Raw genomic sequence first — 23,740 nt, forward strand, 5'->3', positions numbered from 1 at the left:
ATTACAAACAAGACTGCAGTGAACATTGTTGCACATGCATTTAGCATATCTGCAAGTGTTTCTCCAGGGAAGATACTGTGGAATTCAGTCAAAGGGTGTGCTGGTTTAAACCTCTTAAATAGATGTTGCCAATTAAACTATTCTTCACCAGTATATGAGAACTACTGTTGCCCTACATCTTTGCCCACTCTCAATATTAATTTTTTCTCAATCTGAAAGGTGAAAATGGCATCTTGTTTTTATTATTCCTGATTAGTGAAATTGAACTCCTTTTTATGTTTACGTTCTTACCCCCTCTTTTGTGACTTGTCTGTTTGTAATTTTTTATTATGTTCTCTTAATAGTTCTGTTGTGGTAATCCTACAGAAGTAGACTAGACACCCTACCCAAAATTTGGTTTGGATATTAAGACTAATGACACATACACACACCCTAGGAGGACACAAAAAAGATTTACTATTGACATAAAGAGGCTTTCTGGGGAGAGGAGGGTAGCACTCAAAATGGTCTAAAATGGCTTGAGAGCACAGGTAAAGAGACTGGTTTAGGGTTTTTATTGTGGTTGGGAGTGGGACCAGAGTTTGCAGAGAGAGGCTGCACTGGAAAGAGGGGAGCACTCAGGCTTTCTTCTCAGTTCACCCAGACATGGGGCTGGAGGGGAAAAGAGGGGGTGAGGCTTGAAACTTGTCAGCAAACATCAAGAGATGGAGTCAGACTCTTTACCACAGGTTATCTATTATTGATTTTTAGTATAACTCTGGAAATTAGTGTAGTTACTTTGTATAACTGCTTTTTCCTTATTTTTGAGTCTTCCTAAAGATGATTGGTTTCTGGGTTTAGAGGAAGGCTTACATGAACTCGGTGTAAAGGAAGAAGGGTCCTGGTCCTTGTGATTCACTCTGAGTCCTCTGTGATTCCCTCTATAACAGTGGCAGGTCTGTTCGAGACACTTGAGCACCTTTCACTGATTTGTGCTAAAGTACACTTAGTGAATGTGTGCCTTGCTCTCTTGTTTGGGGCAGGGCCCTGTGGTCTCACTTGCTAACTCAGACTCATCTAGGCTATGGAGCCCTCTGGGGTTATCTATGCCCTTCTCCTGGACTAGGCTGTTCAGTATCTTGATGTCATCACTTTTTCATATTGAGGATTTTTTTCTTTTAATGTAGTCAAATTTTATCATCTTTTAGCTTTATGATTTTTGAACTTTGTTTTAAAGGCCTTTACATCTATAAAATAATAAACTCTCATATCTCCTTTACTTTCAAAGTTTTATTTTTTATATTTAAGCCTTTAATCCATCTGGAGTCTCCATACTTTTACAAATGGAAAACATATCATTACACCCCTATTTTTAAATGACTTATCCCTTCACCTCTAATTTGAAGTGCCATTTAAATCATTTCCCATATACACCTAAGTCTGTTTTCTAAATTTTTAGTCTGCCCAAGTAATCTATTTGTCTATTTCTAGGGTCCTTATCAAATAGTTAAATTACTACAATCTTTATAATATGTCCTAATATTGATCTTTTTTAGTTTAATAGGTATTGAGTTTTTTTCTCTAGGTGAATTTTAGTATATAATCTATCTCAAAAAAAAAAATTCCTGTTGAGACTTTGATTGGAATTACAGTAAATTTGGAGGTTAATAAATAACAAAGATTTTTGCTGAAATCGCTTCCCCTAGGATATCTTCATCCTCTTTGTCACAACCATTTCCCTCATTTATGTTGATAATTTTGCCTTCTAGGTTTTTCAAGTTGCATATCTAGAGTATCTAGAATGGCATCAGTGTCAATACTTCCACAGTCAACTACTTCTTATATAACTCTACATCCAATTTGAAGTTCACTTTATACTGCTGTCATTTTTCATTTCATTTCATTTTTCATTTCATGGTGCACCTGCATCTTAATTAGCCAATTTCCTCTTCTGGTTAACCATTTTTATAAAATGTCACATGGATTTAACACTGGGAGACTAGGAGTCAACACTGCTACATGCTTTATTGTCTGTATGTAAAGTAAATGACAGATGTACAGTGACCAGTCATTGACAGACTTTGAAAGAAATGACGCAATTGGTAACTCACCATGTGTATTAGTTTCCTGTTACTGCTATAACAAATGACTACAAACTTACTGGCTTAAAACAACACAAATTTAGGGGTGACATCACCAAGATGGTGACATAGGTCATTCCCAACTTCACTCCTCCTCACAAGAACAACTAACAACTATTCATGGACAAGACACCACTGAGAAAATCCTAGAATGTGGGGTGAGACTGAAGCATCCCCTGTACCACAGAGACTGAGACAGACCATGTTAGAAGGATGAGAGGAGCTGCTACATGCTGACCATACTGCCTCTCCCCCAGGCCAGCACAGCATGGGTCTCCCCTGAACTTACAGTTCTTCCAGTGGGAAAAGAGATCCCAGTGGACATCCAGCTCTTCCAGTGTTTTGGGTCCCTTCTTAGGAGTCCCACTGGGGTCTTGCCTTATGGGGATAACAAGGGAATCTGCAGGGCTTGACCTCTGAGAATCAGATCCTGATGAAGAAGGGGTGAGAGGCCTGCAACAACCAGCACTCAGATCTTGCAGACCCAGGTCCTACTTACAACACCCAGGTGGTAGTCCCAACTAGTGGCTTTGCTCATCAGCATAGCCAAGACAGTGGTGCAGTCTGACCAGGGAACTCAGCAAGGTGCAGGTCTGCCTGACTTGGGACCTCAAACAAATACCCCTACCCACCCTGGAGCCTGGTCTGCCTCCCCTCACCCTCCACTCTCCCCATCCAGGCAGGGGAGCAGAATCATAGCTCCACTCACTGTTCAGTGTAGCTCCCAGTCCTGCCCAACCAGAAAGCATCCGGGTGCAATAATTACTTTCATGGATTAAATTATCCAATCAAAACATGAATGGATTAAAGAAAAAAAAGAACACTACATGACCCTTACTTTAGCCTTAAAGACACACATAGACTAACAGCAAAGGGATGGAAAAAGATACGTCAAGCAAATGATAAACGCTGCCCCCCCTCCAAAAAACAAAGCAGGGGGTATCTAGACTTATATCAGACAAAATAGACTTTAACATAAAAATGACAAAAAAAATGATTATTATATAATGTTAAAGAGGCCAATTCATCAAGAGGATGTAACAATTGTAAATATTTATGCATCCAGTATTGGAGCACCTATATATGTTAGCAGAAACTAACAGAACTGAATGGAGAAATAAACAGTAATACAAATATAGTTGGGGACATTAATACCCCACTCTCAAAAATGGATTCTCATCCAAAAAGAGAATCATTAAAGAAGAGCGAATTTGAACAATACTATTGATCAAATGTCTCTAACCGCCATATACAGAACTTTCTATCCAACAACAGCAAAATATACACACTTCTCAAGCACAAATGGAACATTTTCTAGGATAGATCACAGGTTAGGCCACAAAACAAGTCTTAACAAATTCAACAAGACTGAAATTATACCAAATACCTTCTATGACCACAATGGTATAGAAACTAGAGATCAGCAACAGGAGAAAAACTGGAAAACTCACAATTACAAGGAAATTAAACAATACTTTCCTGAACAACCAATGGATCAAAGAAGAAATTAAAGGGGAAATAAAAGAGCAGCTTGAGAAAAATGAAAAAGGAAACACAATTTATCAAGATGTATGAGATGCAGTAAAAGGTCTAAGAGAGAAGTTCACAGCAAAAAATGCCTACGTTAAGAAACAAGACAAACTCACAAATATTGTGTATTTTACAAATTAAAGGTTTGTGGCAACCCTGTGTCAAACAAGTCTATCGACACCATTTATCCAATAGCATTTATTCATTTTGTGTCTCTGTGTCACATTTTGGTAATTCTCCCAATATTTCCAACTTTTTCATTATGATTATGTTTGTTACAGTGATCTGTGATCAATGATCTTTGACATTACCATTGCAAAAAGATTATAGCTCGCTGAAGGCTCAGATGATGGTCAGCATTTTTTAGCAATAAAGTATTTTTTAATTAAAGAAAAATAAAAACCAAGATCTCAAATAATCAACCTAACTCTGCAGCTCAAGAAACTAGAAAAGGAAGTGCAAACTAAGCCCAAATTTAGCAGAAGGAAGTAAATAATAAAGATTAGAGCAGAAATAAATGAAACAGAAAACAGGAACAATAGAAAAGATTAACAAAACTAAGAATTGGTTCTTTAAAAAGATAAAACTGACAAATCATCAGTTACACTAACCAAGGAAAAAAGAGGACCCAAATCAACAAAATTATAAATGAAAGAGGAGACATTACAAATGATACCACAGAAATACGAAGGATCATAAGAGGCTACTATGAACGACTATATTCCAACAAACTGGGTAATCTAAAGAAATGGAAAAACTACTAGAAACATAAAACCTACCAAGACCGAATCATGAAAATTTGGACAGAGCAATTACTAGTAAGGATACTAATTCAGTAATAAAAAAAAAACCTCCCAACAAACAAAAGCCCAGAACCAGATGACTTCACTGGTGAATTTTACCAAACATTTAGAGAAAAATTAATGCCAATCCCTCTCAAAGTCTTCGGAAAAAAATCAAAGAGAAGGGAACACTTCCAAACTCATTTTATAAGGTCAGCATTACCCTGATACCAAAGCCAGAAAAGGACACTACAAGAGAAGAAAATTACAAGCCAATATAACTGATATACCCAGATGCAAATATCCTCAACAAAATACTAGCAGACTGACTTCAACAGCACATTAAAGGGATTATACCGCATTATCAACTGAAATTTATACCTGGGATGCAAAGATGTTTCAACATATGCAAATCAATAAGTGTGATACACCATGTTAACAGAATGAAGGATAAAAGTCATACAATTGGGCTTCCCTGGTGGCGCAGTGGTTGAGAGTTCGCCTGCCGATGCAGGGGACACGGGTTCGTGCCCCGGTCTGGGAAGATCCCACATGCCACGGAGCAGCTGGGCCCATGAGCCATGGCCGCTGAGCCTGCGCGTCCGGAGCCTGTGCTCCGCAACGGGAGAGGCCACAACAGTGAGAGGCCCGCGTACTGCATTAAAAAAAAAAAAAAATCATACAATCATCTCAATAGATGCAGAAAAAGCATGACAATATTCAACGTCTATTCATAATAAAAACTCTTAATAAATTAGGTATGGAAGGAATGTACCTCAACAGAATAAATGCCATATATGACAAGCCCAAAGCTAACATCATGCTCAATGGTGAAAGGTTAAAAGCTTTTCCTCTAAGATTTGGAATAAGACAGGTGTGCCAACTCTCAACCACTCCTGTTAAAAACAGTACTGGAAGGGGGCTTCCTTGGCAGCACAGTGGTTAAGAATCCACCTGCCAATGCACGGGACACGGGTCAAAGCCCTGGTCCAGGAAGATCCCACATGCCACAGAGCAACTAAGCCCATGCCCCACAACTACTGAGCCTGCAAGCCACAACTACTGAGTCTGCATGCCACAACTACTGAGCCTGCATGCCACAACTACTGAAGCCCACACACCTAGAGCCTGTGCTCTGTAATAAGAGAAGCCACCGCAACGAGAAGCCCACGCAGCACAATGAAGAGTAGCAACTAGAGAAAGCCCGCGCACAGCAACAAAGACCCAACACAGCCAAAAATAAATTAATTAATTAATTAATAGAAAAAAATAGTACTGGAAGTCCTATACTAGACATCAGCCAAGAAAAAGAAATAAACAGCTTCTAAATTGGAAAGGAAGAAGGAAAATTGTCTCTATTTGCAGATCACATGATTTTATATATAGAAAATAGGGATGTAATGAACAGAATGAAGACTATAGTTAACACTACTGGACGGTATATTTGAAAGTTGCTAAGAGAGTAGATCCTAAAAGTTCTCATCACAAGGAAAAAAAACGTTTTCGTATCTAATGAGATGATGAATGCTAACTAAACTTATAGTAGAAATCATTTCACAATATATGTAAGTCATGTTGTACACAAACTTACACAGTGCTGTATGTCAATTGTATCTCAATAAAACTGAAAAACAAACAAAAACACAAATTAGTATCTTACAGTTCTGAAGGTCAGAAGTCCAATATGATCTTATTGGGCTAAAATCAAGGTGCTGCCAGGGCTGTGTCCCTTCTGGAGGCTGTACATTCCACTGCCTTTTCCAGTTTTTAGAGGTTGTCTGCATTCCTTGGCTCATGGCTCCTTCTTCCATCTTTAAAGTCAGCAGTGCAGCATCTTCAAACCTCAATCTCACTCTTTCCATCGTCACATTTCCTCCTCCGACTCTGATCATCTGTCTGCCTCTCACAAGGACCCTTGTGTTCACATTGGAACCACCCAGATAATCTCCCCATTTCATGATCTCTAACTTAATCACATCAGCAATGTTCCTTTTGCCATGTGACGAAAATGTTCACAGGTTTTGGGGATTAGGATGTGAGCAGTTGGGGAGGGGAGGTGCATTATTCTGCCTACAACAAAGGGCATCTGTTACTAACATAGTGATTTGTAGACTGAAGAGCTACCATTGAAGTTTGAACTTTATGCGATCATTAAGTTAATATACCATGCCAATTGAAATTTGAATTGTGTTGTATGGACACTAGTGTTATTTAAGTAAACCATGGTAACTTGAATTTTTTCATAACTGAATCATGCAAAGCAAGGAGTTCCTGTTTTAAGCCCAGCTGAAGGTCAAAAAGGATGAGAAAATGCATGTAACCACACATGCAGAGCCATGGCTGCAGAAGATGAGGTGGAAGTGATCTATATGTCTGCGCTCATATTTGGAGAACACTCATGTAAATAGGCTGAGGTTTCTCTTGTGCTGGATTCTCAAGGCCACCAGAATACTAACAGCACTGCAACTCTTCTGAGAAACGTGGTACAGGTGAATATGGAAAAAACTCGAGAAATAATGATATAACTTCCCTCTTACCTCTGTCGTCTTCTGCCACTTCCCCCCAGCACCAAAATATCTGAGGATTTTGTGCACTAATATCCAACTACTAACAGTGTATTACACTTTGTTTATAAAGCAACTGTCTTTTAAAATTCTGATGAATAAACATAAAAGAGCTCTTTGATAACTGATTAAGAATATAATAAACACTTCCTATGTGTACACTGTTGAGCAAACTATAGAATAAGTAAATGGATACACAGGCTTCTGATACTTAGACCAAACACAATTTTGAAAACTGAACTGCTGGTATAAAGTTTCTCATAAATTAATTTTATTAAAACAGCAAAAAAAAAAAGGTCAGTTATTCACCTCTGACTGGGATTATAAAGTACAATCTTTTAGCGTGAGTATTCTCACCATGCCACAGAGAAAGGTACTGAGGGACTGATGAGGGGGTGTTTTCCTTCTCTGGCAGTGTTATATTAAACTGCAGTATAAATATCTGATCTTAAGATCAGAATACCTCTTGAAGAGGTGTAGCTTGTTTTATAATACCTAAGTATTGGAAATATATTAATTGCATGAATTGGGAGAGGGAAAGGAAGAAGAAATGGCAATTCATGAAAATCCATTCCTAGACTACATCCATACCAAGTCTTACCACTTTACAGAATTCTTAATTTACTAGCCAGTGCTATTTAAAAATACCACTTCAAAAGTCTTACACCGATACTGGATGAAAATCACACACAACACCTAACCCTGGTGGTTTATGTGAAACCAAATCCTTATCTGCCTCTGGCTCCTTCAGGGGTCTGTATCACCAGTGTCTGAATCCTGGTTGGGATGAAAATGACCCTGAGACAGCAGTTTCATTTTCTTCATGCTCAACCAGACAGATGAAGATCCAAAGTGCTAAGTACGTATTTCAAGCATGTGTTCTGAAACTGTTTAGGGCCACAGTAAACTATAAAAGGCAATTTCATAGATACTCTTTGAGAGCGAATATAATCATTAAACTTGATATTTTGCCTCAAAAATGTTTTTCATACTACAGAAAATAAACTCATATATGTTTTGAAACTCTCACTATAAAATTACTATCGTAAGTTCACCAGAACTTGAGGTTTTCTGTTTTCATGAAGTAGGTGAAAGGGTAATCTCTATTCTTTCCATGTGATTGTACCTACACCAGGCTTCCCTACAATCACACATCAAAGTCCTTCAGCTCGCCCCAGCTGGCACCTATTTTCACTTTCACTTTCAGTTTCACAGAGAGTTTTACGGCACTTTCCATTTCATTCTTGACAATCTGAGCTACCTACAAAACAAAAAAAAAGAGGTTAACAAACTCTGCCCAGTCAAAGAACTGTCTGCCAGCCCACTCACTGAGGGGATAAACCAGACTGGAGCTCTTTACCTCATGGTGCTTAAAACTCTAAGTTGGAAAAGAGCCAGGTATCCCACACTAATCTGCACTGACAAACAGAAGCTCTGCCAGGTTCACTAGAATGCTCAGAGCTTTGAAATCCTCAGGGCAAGACTCCAAATTCTCATCTAACTTCTCGCAGACAAAAATATCCCTGCATCAGGAATTTCTTTTAAAATGAGTTTAAAGATGAGCACTCTTAGCTCTTTCTCTACCCTTAAGGATTCTACTTTTCTATAGCCATCCTGGGGCTAGGGAAGGGCTCCAGAAATCTCATGCATCTTAGCCTGACTTACAGTGTCTTAGCTTTCTGTAGAATGGATATGAACACTGCAAAAATACCTGAACAACATCCTCTTCTGCCACTTCGTATAAGAGTTCATCATGGAGTTGAAGGATGAAGAAGCCTCCTCTGATGGGACAGAACATCCCTTGCAGTTTTCTCTTTGGTAACAATCCTACCCCATGAGAAAAGTAGCAAAACTGATCAGCATGTCACTGTGCTATGGGAGTATTTTTTTTTTGAGAGATTTTGGGAAATTATAATTAAGAGATTAAAACACATAAAATTTGGAGCTATCAAGAAAATAACTAATTGCTGATTGCCACCTAGCCCACCTATCAGGTAAACTCAAATCTCCACCTACCTCCTCCCAGAAATGAGGAGTCTAAAAAAGACATCAGTAAATGGAGTTGATTGACACTCCTTGATGTCTTTTTCTGGCCAGAAGTGTCACCATGGTAGAATTGGTGATTCCCCAGTTGGACCACACACTCTAGACAAGTAATTCTAAACCTAGGGTCCAAATGTGGACTTCAGAAAATACACAGATTCCTTCAAGATATATGAAAGGGTCTATGTCTGTATATTTTTCTGTGGAGATGATGTATACCTTTTCAGAAGATTCTCAAAAGAACTCATGAATCCAAAAATGGTTTAAAAAAATCACTGTATTATAGTTATTATAATATAGTTATTATAGTCACTATTTCCTAACTAGTGGGCCTAGTGGTACAGATTATGCCCCTCTGATCACTAAAATAAGGTTCAACATTAATACTTTTAGAGTATCTGCCTTCCATTGTTTGCCCGTTTCTCAGAGCAGTCCTTCCTTTTTGCCTTTCAAATTTCCTATACTTATTCTTCAGGACAGGACAGCACAAATACTGTCTCCCTCGATATCTGGTGCTTCCCTCAGAGAGAGTTCTTTAGCTGTCACTACCTGCAGCCCAAGTTTTCTCAGAGGTGGCTCTCACAGGGTAAGAGAACAAAGGCAGATGAGGCATGGCAAGTTGCTTCCATACCAGGGCTGCAAAGGCTGTGCATCTGTTTGCCAGTTTGGCTAAAATCTGATCTGACCCATTGGGCCCCACTTATCTTGCATCATTGGCTGTCTGAATGCTCTAGTTTTTCTGCTTTCTGATCGTTATACCTTTGTCCTCTTGATTTCCCTTGGTTACTTGGCTTCTGACCCAGAATGCCATGATCCTCCTGTTCCCTGTGTGGTCTGCTTCCTCAGGCTGAGCTCCCTTTGATCCCACTGACCTACTACTGCCTTTAACTCAACATGACACAATCAAGCCATCCTCAGTGACATACCCACATTGTCTTCCACTCACTCTAAAGAGTGATACCACCTATATCTTCATTTTGACACTGCATCACTCTGCTGTGAAGAGTCAGGTAAATATTTCACAGTCAGGTATCATATCTTCCTTTCCTTAGCAGATTTAAAATTCAAACATAGGTTGACAACTTTTACTTCTAAATCCTCCAAAGCACACAGTACAATGTTATTCCCCAAATAAGTTTGACCATACATCCTCTTTCTACAAATATAAGAGTGTGAATGTGTGCATGTGTTCATGGAAAGTCATGAACAGGAAAATCAACATCTTCTTAAGGTGTGGTATGAGGATCGAAGAGGATCCCAGAAATTCTTTCAAAGCATCTGCAAAGTCAAATTATTTTCCCAATAACACCCAAAGGTTATTTTCCTTTTTCAGTCTCCTTCTTTCATAAGCGTACAACAAGGTGATCAATTACCTTGGTTTTAGCAATGAAAGTCCCACATCCTGGGAAACCATCAGTCTCCCACAAACTGGGACATTCATCATCCTCTACAGAGGATTTTCCAGAGATTACAGAACAGGTAATATTGCAACAAACTGAATGCAGAAAAATAAGAGACTCCAACTGTCATCTCTTAAGCCAGACATTAAAGAGATTTTCAGAAAAAATAAAACCACTCATCACGAATTTTTTTGTTGTTCTGAAAAAAATGTAGTTATTTTCATAAAAATATGTTATTTATGTTAACACATGATGGGTTTATTATTGTTACCTGTAAATGTTAATAAATGTTTTTAAATTCCCAGTTTTAATTTCTAATATGGTAAATATTAGTAGATATAATTAACACACATAAACAAAAGCTCTTTGGGATCCTTTCTAAGAGTGTAAAGACATCATGAAACCAAAATGTTTGAGAACTGCTGAGAAATAAATATAAATCGTTTCCCCCTTTCTTTTCTGATGTAATTAATCTCACCATGTTATAGCAAGGGCCTCATTTATGAACAAACCTGTTCTGTCACTTTGGAGCATACTCTCCCGATGACCATGGGATTTGAAGGCTGAGTGGAAGGTTTCTAATTGCTTCTGAATATTAACTGTGGCTATTTTGACAATATCAGCTGCCGAACCTTGGACTCTTGTGTTGATAGCCTGACGCTCAGCCTATGAAAAACAACAACAGATGCTCCATCAGACACGCCAGCATTGTTTCATACCTGCCTTTAGCGTCCACAGATTAGTGCTCACATGTGCAGACTGGAAATCTGGAACTGAGATGTGACCCAGGGCATCCACTATAAGCTGTATCTTAAGAATAACAACCAGAATGATCCAGGGCTCTAGATCCTGGGCTATCATTCACATGAGGATAGACTAAACAAAAGAAGGTCAGATTGCTTCAGTTTAGAAATCTTCGACAGTTAGGAACCAAAAACTACATTACACTTAAAATGTATCTAGAAGCTCAAAATTATTTTTAAAAATATAGTATCAGTATTCTAAACTTCACTTTAAAGGATCCATTCCTCAAAATACAATTCCTCTTAACACTAAATAGATATAATTAGAATACCATTCTTTGTGATGTGGGTTGGAATGTTTCAAGCACATCCCCCATATCAGTGGCCTCTCAGTCCTATGTAGAGTTTGGCCACAGCAAGTCTGCAGCCCTCTGGTATGAATCAGAGCTTTTTATGGGCTATTGGGCCTAATCGTTAGCTGCTGGTGAAAATGCAGATCCTAGATCCCCAGGTATTAAATTAGAACTTCCCTGAAACTATTGCTGCCATGAGCTTCTTGGCAGGCAACCACAGCTGCTAAAAGTGAACATCCTGGGGCAGTAGGAATAGGGGTCTAGGTTAATATCCAAGATGTAATCTATCCATGAATATCACTCCTGTTGTTGCAAAAGGGCTCAGAAAATGGGAAGGGTCTACTCACTGGAGGGATCTATGTAACCTGAGAGGTGTTCTCTAGTTCCCTGTCACCTGGGCTACATCCAACTCCTAGTATATTACATACTGGTAAAGAGACAGACTTTTTAACTATTGTTTTGTCAAATGCTGATGAATCCATTCTAAACTCATTCAGTTGTCATTGTTTAAAGAGTGACTGAATTTCAAAGTTCTGACTGCTCCTGTTCTTGAAACTATATGCCTCTGTGCAGTGGATTATGTTATTGTTGCTATTACTTGCTGCCTTTCTCTGTGAAGTCCCATGGCCCCCACCCATTGCCATGTAATTCAAAGTGTTTTTCACTCTAAAAGAATGGCCTTGACTTGTTTTGGCCAATAAAATGTGAGTAAAACTGACATACAGCACATGCAAGGAGTTTTAAAAGCTATCTAACACTGTCACAAAAAAGGGCTTATCCCAGGTAGGTACTTTTCTTTATTCTGAATTTTAGAATGAAGAAAATACAGAGCAGAGGCAGAGTCAACCCAGAGCCAAACTATACTATGAATTAAAAATAAATATTCTTATTATAAGTCACTGAAATACGGGAGTTGTTTTTACTGTGACACAACAAATATAACTAAAATATATAATTCATTCTCATGATACTGTACTTCCCTGATTCTATTCCAAAATAAGAAAACTTGGCAGTCTCAGCTTTGTGTCCCACAATCTTAGTCCCTTCTCATCACTAGAGTGTTTTCATATACATAAAAATATACAGGTTTCTGGTAATAGGAGATTATGCCATTAGGACTAACCCTTCCACTGATAACCAGAAAAAGGTGGTCAGAAAATGCCTCTTTGAATGAATCAGACAGGAAAAGGGAAGTGAAGAATTATAGAACCTAGAGAACTGGGAGAGAAAGGAAACCAAGGAGGTGATCCTGGCATTGGAGGCCATCCTTTCTCCCAGGGAAATCAACAGATTCCAGAAGAGGCAGCTGACAGGCTAAGAAGCTGAGCAGAACTTGATAGTCTTGAAATATTTGGGTTCACAGCCCAATAAGTAGGAGGCCTGGTAAGGAGGTAAGATAATACAACTGTTTTTATAGAAAACTAAGAAAAACAAAAGGCAATAGGAACAGACTACAGGGATTCAAGTATGAGCCATATTTGACTACAGACTAGTATCAAACCTATTAGACTATAAAATGATCATGTTATCAAGAAAATAAAAGACAAAATTGAATATTTCGGCAGAGAACAAAATACCATTAAGAACCAAATAGAAACTCTATAACCAAAAAAATTAAAACAACAGAACTTAAAGCATTTAAACAGTGCTTTCCCTATAGTTTGGTGTATGTGTGCAGTGGGGAGATAGTATCGACTTGGAGAGAAGATAAAAAGGCCTTCTGGGGTGCTGGAAAAGTTCTATATCATTTAGAACCTAAAAGCTCAATAGTTGCTCAACAGCAAATTGAAGAGCAAATCAGCCAACTGAAAGATAAGTTAGAAGAAAATATCCAGAATTAAGCATGAAGAAATATAAACATGGAACAGAGGATACGAAAAATGAGGAATTAAAGAGAAAAGTTTTTAAAATTTATAATGGAAGTTCCAGAAAGAGAGGAGAGATTTTGATGAAGCAATGACTGAAGAAGAAATGACTAAGAATTTTCCAAAATCAACAAAAGATCTCACGGTGCCGATTCAAGAAGTCCTAACACCCTCAAAAACAGATCAGTTAAACACACACACACACACACACACACACACACAGGCACATGAAGTTAAAAAAAAAAAACCCACAGGGGCTTCCCTGGTGGCGCAGTGGTTGAGAGTCCGCCTGCCGATGCAGGGGACACGGGTTCATGCCCCGGTCCGGGAAGATCCCACGTGCCGCGGAGCGGCTGGGCCCGTGAGCCATGGCCGCTGAGCCTGCGTGTCCGGAGCCTGCGCTCCGCAACGGGAGAGGCCGCAGCAGTGAGAGAGGCCCGCGTACCACAAAAAAAAACAAACCCACAAACTTAAGCACATCACAGAAAATCTGTTGGAAACCACAAGGAAAGAAAAACACTGTATTAAAAGCAACCTAGAGAAAAAAGGCAGATTGCATTTAAAGAAGAAACAGACCAGGGATGGGCAAACTAAAGCCTACAGGCCAAGTCTGGCCCATCTCTTGTTTCTGTAAATACAGCTCTACTGGAACACAGCCACACTCACTCATTTATGTAGGGTCTATGGCTGCATCTGCACTAGAACAGCAGGCTTGAGTAGTTGTGATGGAGACTCTGCAGCCTACAAGCACATGTTTAAGGGAGCTTACTTTTTCTGACACAGACACTATTAAAAACCTAAAGGAAAGTTCTACTTATTGGTAAAATGTTTAAAATTTCCCTCTGAGACCTGAAAAGTGGCAAAGATACTCACTATCACTAACTCTGTTCAACACTGTCCTAGCTAGTAAGTCAAGCAAAAGTAAAAAAAAAAAACAAAGAATAAGACTCAGAAAGACAGTTATAAAACTACTTTTTTTTTCCAGATAATAACTGTGTAGATAGAATACCTAAAAGTATCTACAGATAAAATTTTGTAATTAGTAAGTAATATTTGCAAGGTTTCTAGACAAAAGAATAAAGGCAATTATCTTTCTATACCAGTAGTAAAGGGCTAGAAAATGTAAAAAGGGAAGGAAAATAATTAAAAATTAAAAAAGATGCCATTCACAACAGCATGAAACTTTTCCAATATCTAGCTATAAATTTAATAAAAACCTTGTAAGATCTCTTCCCCAAAACTATACATCATTAGTGAGAGAATTTTAAAAGACCTAAAGACCTAAATAAATGGACATATATAACATGTTTATCGACTGGAAAACTCAAATTTATAAATATGTCATTAATCCCATCTTGATCTATGAACTCAAGGCAACTGCAATTAAAAAATCCCAACAGGATTTTGTGTTTGTGTGGAAATTCACAAGCTGCTTCTACAATTTATATGGAAATGCAGAGAACCCAAGAACAGGCAAATCTTGGGGGAGAGAAAAAAAGCAAGTTGGGAAAACTTTACCATATATCAAAACATAGTATTCAAGAAAAAGCAAAACTACAAGACACTACTTTACACCCACCAGAAAAGCTAAAATTATGTTAACTTAATAGCAAATGTTGGCATGGATGCAGAGCAATGAGAACTCAAACTTATATGGGAGGACAAATTGCTACAACTACCATAAAACACAATGTTGCTTTATCTACTGAAATTGAAGATGAGAGCAATTCTATGTCTACCGCTTTACCAAACATAAACAGAAACATATGTGCACCAGGAATCTTGAACAAGAATAATCAAATCATCAAGATCCATAATAGAAACCCATCCAAATAGAAAATTCTCCAAACTAGAAACCCATCAACAGAAAAATGGATAAATTGTGGTATATTCATATAACAGAGCCATATACCTACCCCAACATGAAACAACATAAATGACTTGCCTAATGTAATTTTGAGTGACAGAAGCTAAACACAGAATACATATATATGATATACAGAGAGGTCAAAACAAAACCATAGGGTTAGAGGTTATAGTGGTTATTTCTGGGAAGGCAGTGTATGGTGATTAGGAAGAGGCATGAGGGGAGCTTCTGGGGTGCTGACAATATTCTGTATTTTGGTTTGTATGGTAGTTACATAGGTATAGCTCTATGATAATTTACTGAAATTTAAATTTGTTTCTTGTGCTTTCTCTATGTATATTTTTCAGTACAGTAAAAGTTGAAATAAAATGTAAAACCAAACTAAATGAAAACCAAACAATAAATCTGGCTATATTTACTCCATATCTGATTCAGAGGGGTGCAATTTTTTTTTTTTCCCTCAGCAACAACATAATGAATCAATTAGAACTCTGACTCCTAAGGATTTGGTATAAAAAGTCTTACTCTCACAGTTTTAACTTCAAAAATATTAGTTTTTAAAAAATTATATGGTTCATTAACATTAATCATTCTATCCTCCATTTTTCATTGTGTAAATACCAAAAAACATAATCAATCCCTATTAGATCAAGCCCAAATTTCTCAGCCTGCCATTAAAAGCCTTCCCCAATAGCTGATTCCATCTGACCAGTAGAAAATTATCTATTCCTAAGTGACAACTCAAACTTTCCACTCCTATCAGATTGGCTTCTAGCCAATCCTTACTCAAACTCTTGGTCACTTGTGATTATCTTTTTCTTATGCCATCAATTAAATTTTAAATAGTCTTCAAGAATCTGTTTAAGTCCTATCTCCTCTAGAAGCCTAAATAACTGAGTATACATGCTACTTTTATATTTTTTTAGTTTGCTTTATCTCTTCCAATACATTTTAAGACTTACTTTTCCTAGTGCAACAACTACAGTGCCTACTTCACTTGGAGATATGGTAAAAGGCTGATAAATATCTGACATCTGTATGTGGATATATGGGAGGCGAGAGAGTGAAGAAGTAACAAAACCCCAACTACTCCTCCATGGTCCCTAAGAGCATTATTGCTCTGAGAGATTCTAGCTCAAGACAGTAGTTTAGCAATTTGGGGGCTGGATATTTTCATTACATACAATGTGTAGTGGGCACTGACACACAAAAGTATGAGGTAAGGGCAAAATACAACCAGTTAAAATAGGAAGGTTTGGACTATAACAGAAATTTAAATGCTCAGATACACAAAAAGTGTACAGATACACTTTTATGGATCCCAATGATTTCAGAAAGAGATTTCAACCATAATTTGAGTAAATACCATCAATACATCTTTTGAATGATATTAAATATCATTTTAATATCTTCTTTAATATTTTGGGTATCCTAATAACAACCTCTGATGAGCCAGTGCTTCTAAAATAAATAAACAAAAGGAATGAACCAAAAAATACCGCAATTCAATGACTGGCTAATCTCTGAAGACAATGCAATCTGGTGTAATATGACAAATTAGTATAGATATCTGAAACAAAGAACAATTAGCAAATGTAAGAATTAAGTTTATATATAACTTATTACCAAAGCTAATAAATAATTGGCTTACTAAAACAGAACATCTTTAACTGAAATATTACTAAGTGAACTCATATTTACATTAGTCTCCTATAGAGACTGTGTTCAGCAAATACTGGCATGTACCATCACTTCAGAAGTCCTTAATAAAATAGAAGATCCAATTAATATGCTAGTGATCTCTAAAAGGGACAATAGCAGGGTTCAGTCTTTGTTGAAAAAGTACATGTCATTAAAGTTAAAAATTTGAGTTAAAATATTAAGTTAAAACTCCAGAGAAATTTCAACATACGTGAGCTTTGTGATAAGGGTTGTTGTCTTTGATTCCTGGTAAATATCTACGCCTTCCCAAAATGGTCTGAACAAATCCATCTCTTTTACAATTCTTCACTGTCTCTCTCATGAAATGATTAATCCCTGCAAAGAAAATGAAGAAATAATTACAATCAATGTCCATCCTTAATCTCACTCACTAGTTTCAATATAGTGAAATATACCAAAACTTCACCATGATTAACATTAATATCACATCATCAAAATTTTGCATATAAACTTTCATTCACTTTTTCTTCCAGTTTTATTGAGAAATAACTTATACACATCACTGTACAGCATGACAGTTTGCTTTACATATATTGTGAAATAGTGCTCGCTTAGGCAGCACATATACATATATTGTGAAATTACCACAATAAATTTAATTAACACTCATCACCTCATATAGCTATGAAAGTTAGAAACAAAAGGGACTTTAGAAATGATATAATCTCTGTTTTTCAACCACCAACAACAAAAAATACAAAACTAAACTCTAGAACAACAGAGCAGGTACTAAAACCTAGATGGTTTTATTACAGGACCTTAAGACTACTCCATGCTACTTTTCACAGGGTTCTGTTCTTTGATCACACTAACCCTCTTTTACTCTTTGAGCTTATCTTTACCAGGCTTAATACATTCCAACAGCTCCTTGTTACCATCTATGCTATGATTCAAATAGGACCTAACTGAAACTAATGCATGAAGTTGTAATATTTTATTAGAAACTTAAACAACTCACTTCTTAAAATTCAAAAAGACTACATATAGTATATTACTCAAACACATTCACATTCCCTATACCAGCATTCATCCTTTGCTATATAGGTCCGTTATTAGGTCTTATGACTCTCCAGGATGAACTCTTTGCTTCAGATGGGCCAGTCTCTTCATTGCCCATTCCTGTCTCTGAGCTAGAGAGGTTCTTCTCTCCTGGAACATTCTTTTTCTATACTCTTTAAAACACATTTAAGTACAGAGACTGCTAATCTATCTTTATTCTTTTGTGCAATTTCTGCTTTCTCACAGCTCTGCTCATCCTAAGTAATAAACACTAATGCCTCCCAATTAAAACCCCTCATTTGAGGATTTCTATTGTGTGGCTGGCACAGACTGTGGGTGAAAGGAAGGGGAGAAATCCTGCCAAGTGCAGCTGTTGGTGATATCTGACTACTAGCATAGGAATTTCAGAAAGCAATCAGGCTCTCATCTTCTCTTCAGGAATTACTGTGATACTGCTGAGTAAAGAGCAAAGAAAAGGATGAGATTTAAGAGACTACACCTCTATGAATTCTCTTACCTGACTCCTGTAGGAAGGCTTCAAATATTCAGAGATTGCAAGAACTACTTTAAAAAAACAATCAATGCTGAGGTATAATTTACATACAATAAACAAAGCTGAGATATAATTTACATACAATAAAAGGCACCCACTTCCGGTGAACAGTTTGATGCATTTTAACAAACATATGCACCCCTCCAACAACCACTACAAGATACAAAACATTTTAATCACCTTCACAGTCAGCTCCCCATTATCAGCCTCAAACACTAATGGATCTACTTTATTACACTGTATCTTTTTCATGTTCTTGAATTTCATAAATTACACTGTATGTTCTCACTTGTGTCTGCCTTCTCTTGCTAAGTAGCATTCCATTGAAGAGATATACCAAAATCTGTTTATCCATAATCCTGTTGACAGATATTTGTTCCTGTTAAAAAGGAGACAGCAGGGCCAAAATGGAGTCACTTGTGCTAAACCCTATGTTAGCAAACTAAGACTTACTACCTAACCAAATTGCAGCCTCAACACCCCCAGGAATGTAACCTTTAACCAGTCAACCTGGTATTACATGGTCAGCACTAGTGAGGTTATCTGCCCAATAGGCCCGTCCAATCCCCTTAGGAGAGTGACCTTGCCTGAAACAATGCATTCTTTGCTAATATTTCCTTTATCCACCTACCCCCTTTCTGCCTTTAAAAAACTTTTCTCTTCTACAGTTCGGTGGAGCTCCTTTCTAGTGCTAGATGGGATGTTGCCCGATTCATGAATCATTGAATAAAGCCAATTTGATCTTTAATAAATTTACTCAGTTGATAAAGAAATGGAGTAATCGATACAGAGAACAAACAGATGGTTGCCAGAGGGGAGGGAGTTGGGGGGAGGAGAAAAATAGGTGAGGGAGACTAAGAGGCACAAACTTTCAGTTACAAAACACATGAGTCACAAGTATGAAATGTACAGTGTGGGGAATATAGTCAATAACTATGTAATATCTTTGTATGGTGACAGATGACAACTAGACTTACCATGGTGATCATTTTGAAATGTATAGAAATATCAAATCACTGTGTTGTACACCAGGAATTAACATAGTTTGTAGTTCAAATATACTTCAAAAACAAACTCATAGAAAAAGAGATTAGATTTGTGGCTACCAGAGGTGGGGAGTGGGAGGAGAGGGAATGGGTGATGGTGGTCAAAAGGTACAAACTTCCAGTTATAAGATAAATAAGTACTAGGAATGAAATGTACAACACGATAAAGCTAATTAACACTGTTGAATGTTATATATGAAAACTGTTAAGAGAGCAAATCCTAAGAGTTCTCATCACAAGGAAAAAATCTTCTTTTTCTATTTCTTTAATGTTGTATCAATATGAGATGACGGATGCTCATTAAATCTATGTGGTAATCATTTCATGATGTATGTAAGTCAAATGATTATGCTGTACACCTTAAACTTATAAAGTGCTGTGTGTCAATTATAACTCAATAAAACTGGGAAAAAATTTTTTTTAATTTACTCACTAGGATTTTTGTTGTTTAACACTTCCAGTCTTTGGCTGTTATGAATAAAACTGCTATAACATTCACATACAAGTCTTTCTTTGGACATATGTTTTCATTTTTCTTGGGCAACCATCCAATAGTAGAATTGCAGAATCATACAGTTAAGTGTACGTTTTACTTTATATGAAAGAGCCATAGTGTCTTCCAAAGTGGTTGTACCATTTTACAACCAATCAGCAATGTAAAAGAGACACAATGTTTTTAAATTTTAGCATTCTAATGTTTATATAATGGTATCTCTTTGTGGTTTTAACTTGCTTTTCCCTGAGAACAAATGACGATAACACTTGATGTAGTTATTCACATATTTTCTTTTGTGAAGTATCTGTTCAAATTTTTGAACTTTATTTTATTGCATGATTTACTTTCTTAGTATTGAGTTGTAAGAGTTCTTTATATATTCTGGATGCAAGTCCTTTGTTAGATAATAGGAACTATAAATATTTCCTCTCAGTCTGTGGCTTGACTTTATATTTTCTTAATGGTGTCTTTTATAAATATTTATTTTTTATGACTAATTCAGTGTTATTATCACCTAAGAAATTGTTGCCTACCTCAATGTCATAAAGCTCCTCTCCCTTTTCTTCTGCAAGATTGATAGTTCTAGTTTTTACTTTTAGGTCTGTGGTTCATATCAAGTTAATTTTTGAATATAGTATGAGATAAAGTAGAAGTTCATTTTTTTTTCCATACTGGTATCCAGTTGTTCTGGCACCAACTGTTGACATGACCATCTTTCCTCCATTGAATTACCATGGCAACTTTGTTGAAAATCAATTCACCATATATGTATAGGTCTATTTCCTGATGCTCTATTGTGTTTCATTGTTCCCTGCATCTACCCTTATACCTATCTTGATTATTGTAGCTTTATAATAAATTTTGAAACCAAGGAGTGTAAATAATCAACATTGTGCTTTCCCCCCCAAATTATTCTAGTTATTCCAGGCCCTTTGAATTTCCATATAAATTTAGAATCAGCTTGTCAAATCTGACACAAAAGTCTAATGATATTTTGATTGGAAATGCACTGAATCTATAGAACAATTTACAGAGAACCGTGATAACAATATTGTGTCTTCTAATAAATTAACATGGTAAACCTCACATTTACTTAAGTATTCTTCAATTTCCCTCAGGATTGCTTTGGAGTTTTCAATAAAGTCTTGCACATACTCTGTTAAATTTATCCCAAGTATTTCATGTTTTTTGATGTTACTGTAAATGGTTTTATTTTTACTTCATTCACTAATTGTTTATTGCTAGTATATAAAAATACAACTGATTCAGGGACTTCCCTAGTGGTCCAGTGGTTAAGACACCGCATTTCCATTGCAGGGGGCATGGGTTTAATCCCTGGTCGGGAACTATGATCCCATATGCCATGCTGGCATGGCCAAAAAAAGGAAAAAAAAAAAAAAATACAACTGATTTTTACAAACTGACCTTGTATGGTGGGAACCTGTGCCAAATTTAGTTATTTGTTCTAGTAGTTGTTTTTGTTGAATTCATGTGATTTTCTATGTACAAGATCATGTTATGTGTGAATAAAAGTTTTTCTTTTTGGGGACTGGGGACAGGGTAGATTACAAAGGGGCATAAAGGAACTCTCTGAGATGATGAGGTGATGGTTCCATACCTCAGCTGTAATGTAGACAGTATGATTGCGTGCATTTGTCAAAATTCATAGAACTATACAACTAAAAAAAGGTGAATTTTATTGTGTGCAAATTACCTCAATAAACTGCCGAAAGAAGAGAGAATTTAAAATGGTGATATTCAAACTGCTCTATAAAAGCAATTTTTCTCTCACAGTTTCTGGTACATTTACTCAATGGTTTACTGTTTCAAGATAAAGCTATGTAAACCTAAAGCACAGGACAATTCCTAGATTTTATAAGATTTTCACAACGACACAGTAGCATATACATCAACTTCATTTTGCTATTCCATTTCTGTCCCTACTTTTATGAAAAAAGCACATCTCTAAGTAAGGTTGATGTTATTTAATCAACAGTGCTTGATGAAAACTTCTGTTAATAGAAAATTCTGTAACACAAATTTTTAAAAATATAATATGGAAAGAGAGTTGAGAAGAATAGTATCTAGAAGATAATTAACATTCAATGCTTCCTTACCGGTATATCTGGATTTGAAGGAGTCAATGTAAAAAGCAGCATCATTTTCTTTAATACCCATCTGCTCTCCCAAAGATTTAGCTCCCATTCCATAAATGATTCCATAGCAAATCTGAAAGGGACTCATCACACACAGTAAGTAAATTATAGGTCATAACTACATAAAATGCAAACATAAAAAGTTCATTAGGATTGAGATTTGGTAAACTTTTCATAGTGAGTCAAAGAAAGGATTAGATTTGCTTTGGTGGGTTAGATCCATAGAAGCTGATATCCAGTGAGCGCCTTTACTGCCTTTTAGCAATACTTTTTGAGGTGTGGAGAGAAAGAGAAGAAGGGGCAGAATATGAATGAATATGAGTGGGTGAAGAAAATAACCCTAGTTGTTTAAAAGGAAATATTTCTGTCATTTATCCAGAACTCTTCAGAGAAGCTTTCTACTCCTCATAATACTTCATTAACTGCTGCTTAAAGAAGTGCCTAGGAGTCAGGAAAGAGAAGCATTACAAACATTCCTCTCCTCACCTTTGAATAGCACTAAAAAAGCAGGAAGAGTAGACTACATGGCTTCATAATAGGGAGGACGTCATTGGAAATAAATATCCTCTTCATCTCACAGCCACCTGAAATCCCACAATTGCAGAATTCATTTGGGTTAAAGACAAACTTTTGAGAAAATTTTGGGAGTAGTGGAGGAAAATGGTCTAAATAGGTCAATAAAGAAACTGATTTATTAATAAGTATTGCCTGGGTTCAAATCCTAGTTCCACCATTTACAAGAGGTATTATCTTGCACAATCTACCTTGTATCTCAGTTTCTTCAACTATAAAATGAGGACAGTAATACCTACATCATGAGTTTGTTAGGATTAGATGAGTTATTTTATATGTGTGTGTGTGTGTGTAGGATACCACCTGACATAAAGCAAGATCATATAAATATTGTTAAATAAAATTTAAAAAGATAACTTGCAAAAATTGATTATCAAAATCCAAAATACTTCCCAAAATATTTTTTTTTTAATTACATTGAGAGGGAGTTTTTTCACTCCTGTTTTCTTTTCCTTTTAGGTCTTTTTACACTTTTTTTTCTTAATTCAGATATTACTTAGTGCTAACTGATACCTCAGCAAGACTGAGATCTAGATTAGATGGTTCAGTGCATGACGATTCAAGAAAAAAAAACTGGTATATCATAAACCCTATTAAATCATGCAAGAACTTATTAAATAGAGGCAGCTATCATCAGTATATAAATGCTTAGATTATGGAGTCAGAACGTCTAAGTTCTGTCATTCTGAACTTATCCTGGCTCCACCACTTATAGCTATATGACCTTAAGCAAACTACTAACTTTCTGTGCCTTGGTTTCCTCCTATGTAAAATGGGAACAATAATAATAAAACCTATTTCGTGTACTTACTACGAGGATTAAATATTGGAATATTACCTATTTAACTTAGGGTTTGATTCTTGCTAAATGCAGGATTTAATCTGAGAGGATTAAATAGAGAAGACAAAACTGGCTTTCTAAATAGTG

General features: G+C 36.6%; 1 protein-coding gene across 1 annotated transcript in view; it reads right to left on the reverse strand.

The window, feature by feature from the left end:
- Positions 1-7,298: 7,298 nt before the first annotated feature.
- Positions 7,299-23,740, reverse strand: part of POLQ (DNA polymerase theta) — a 114,256-nt gene continuing 97,814 nt past the window's right edge. The window contains exons 26-30 of the mRNA XM_060009907.1: positions 22,201-22,312; positions 17,180-17,304; positions 10,952-11,105; positions 8,708-8,823; positions 7,299-8,257 (exon numbers count right to left, since the gene is read on the reverse strand). Of these exons, the coding sequence (XP_059865890.1) occupies positions 8,144-8,257; positions 8,708-8,823; positions 10,952-11,105; positions 17,180-17,304; positions 22,201-22,312 (621 nt within the window). The 3' untranslated portion in view covers positions 7,299-8,143. The remainder of the gene's footprint in view (positions 8,258-8,707; positions 8,824-10,951; positions 11,106-17,179; positions 17,305-22,200; positions 22,313-23,740) is intronic.

The sequence above is a fragment of the Delphinus delphis genome, chromosome 4 (assembly GCF_949987515.2).
Source record: "Delphinus delphis chromosome 4, mDelDel1.2, whole genome shotgun sequence".
NCBI classification, from domain to species: Eukaryota; Metazoa; Chordata; class Mammalia; order Artiodactyla; family Delphinidae; genus Delphinus; species Delphinus delphis.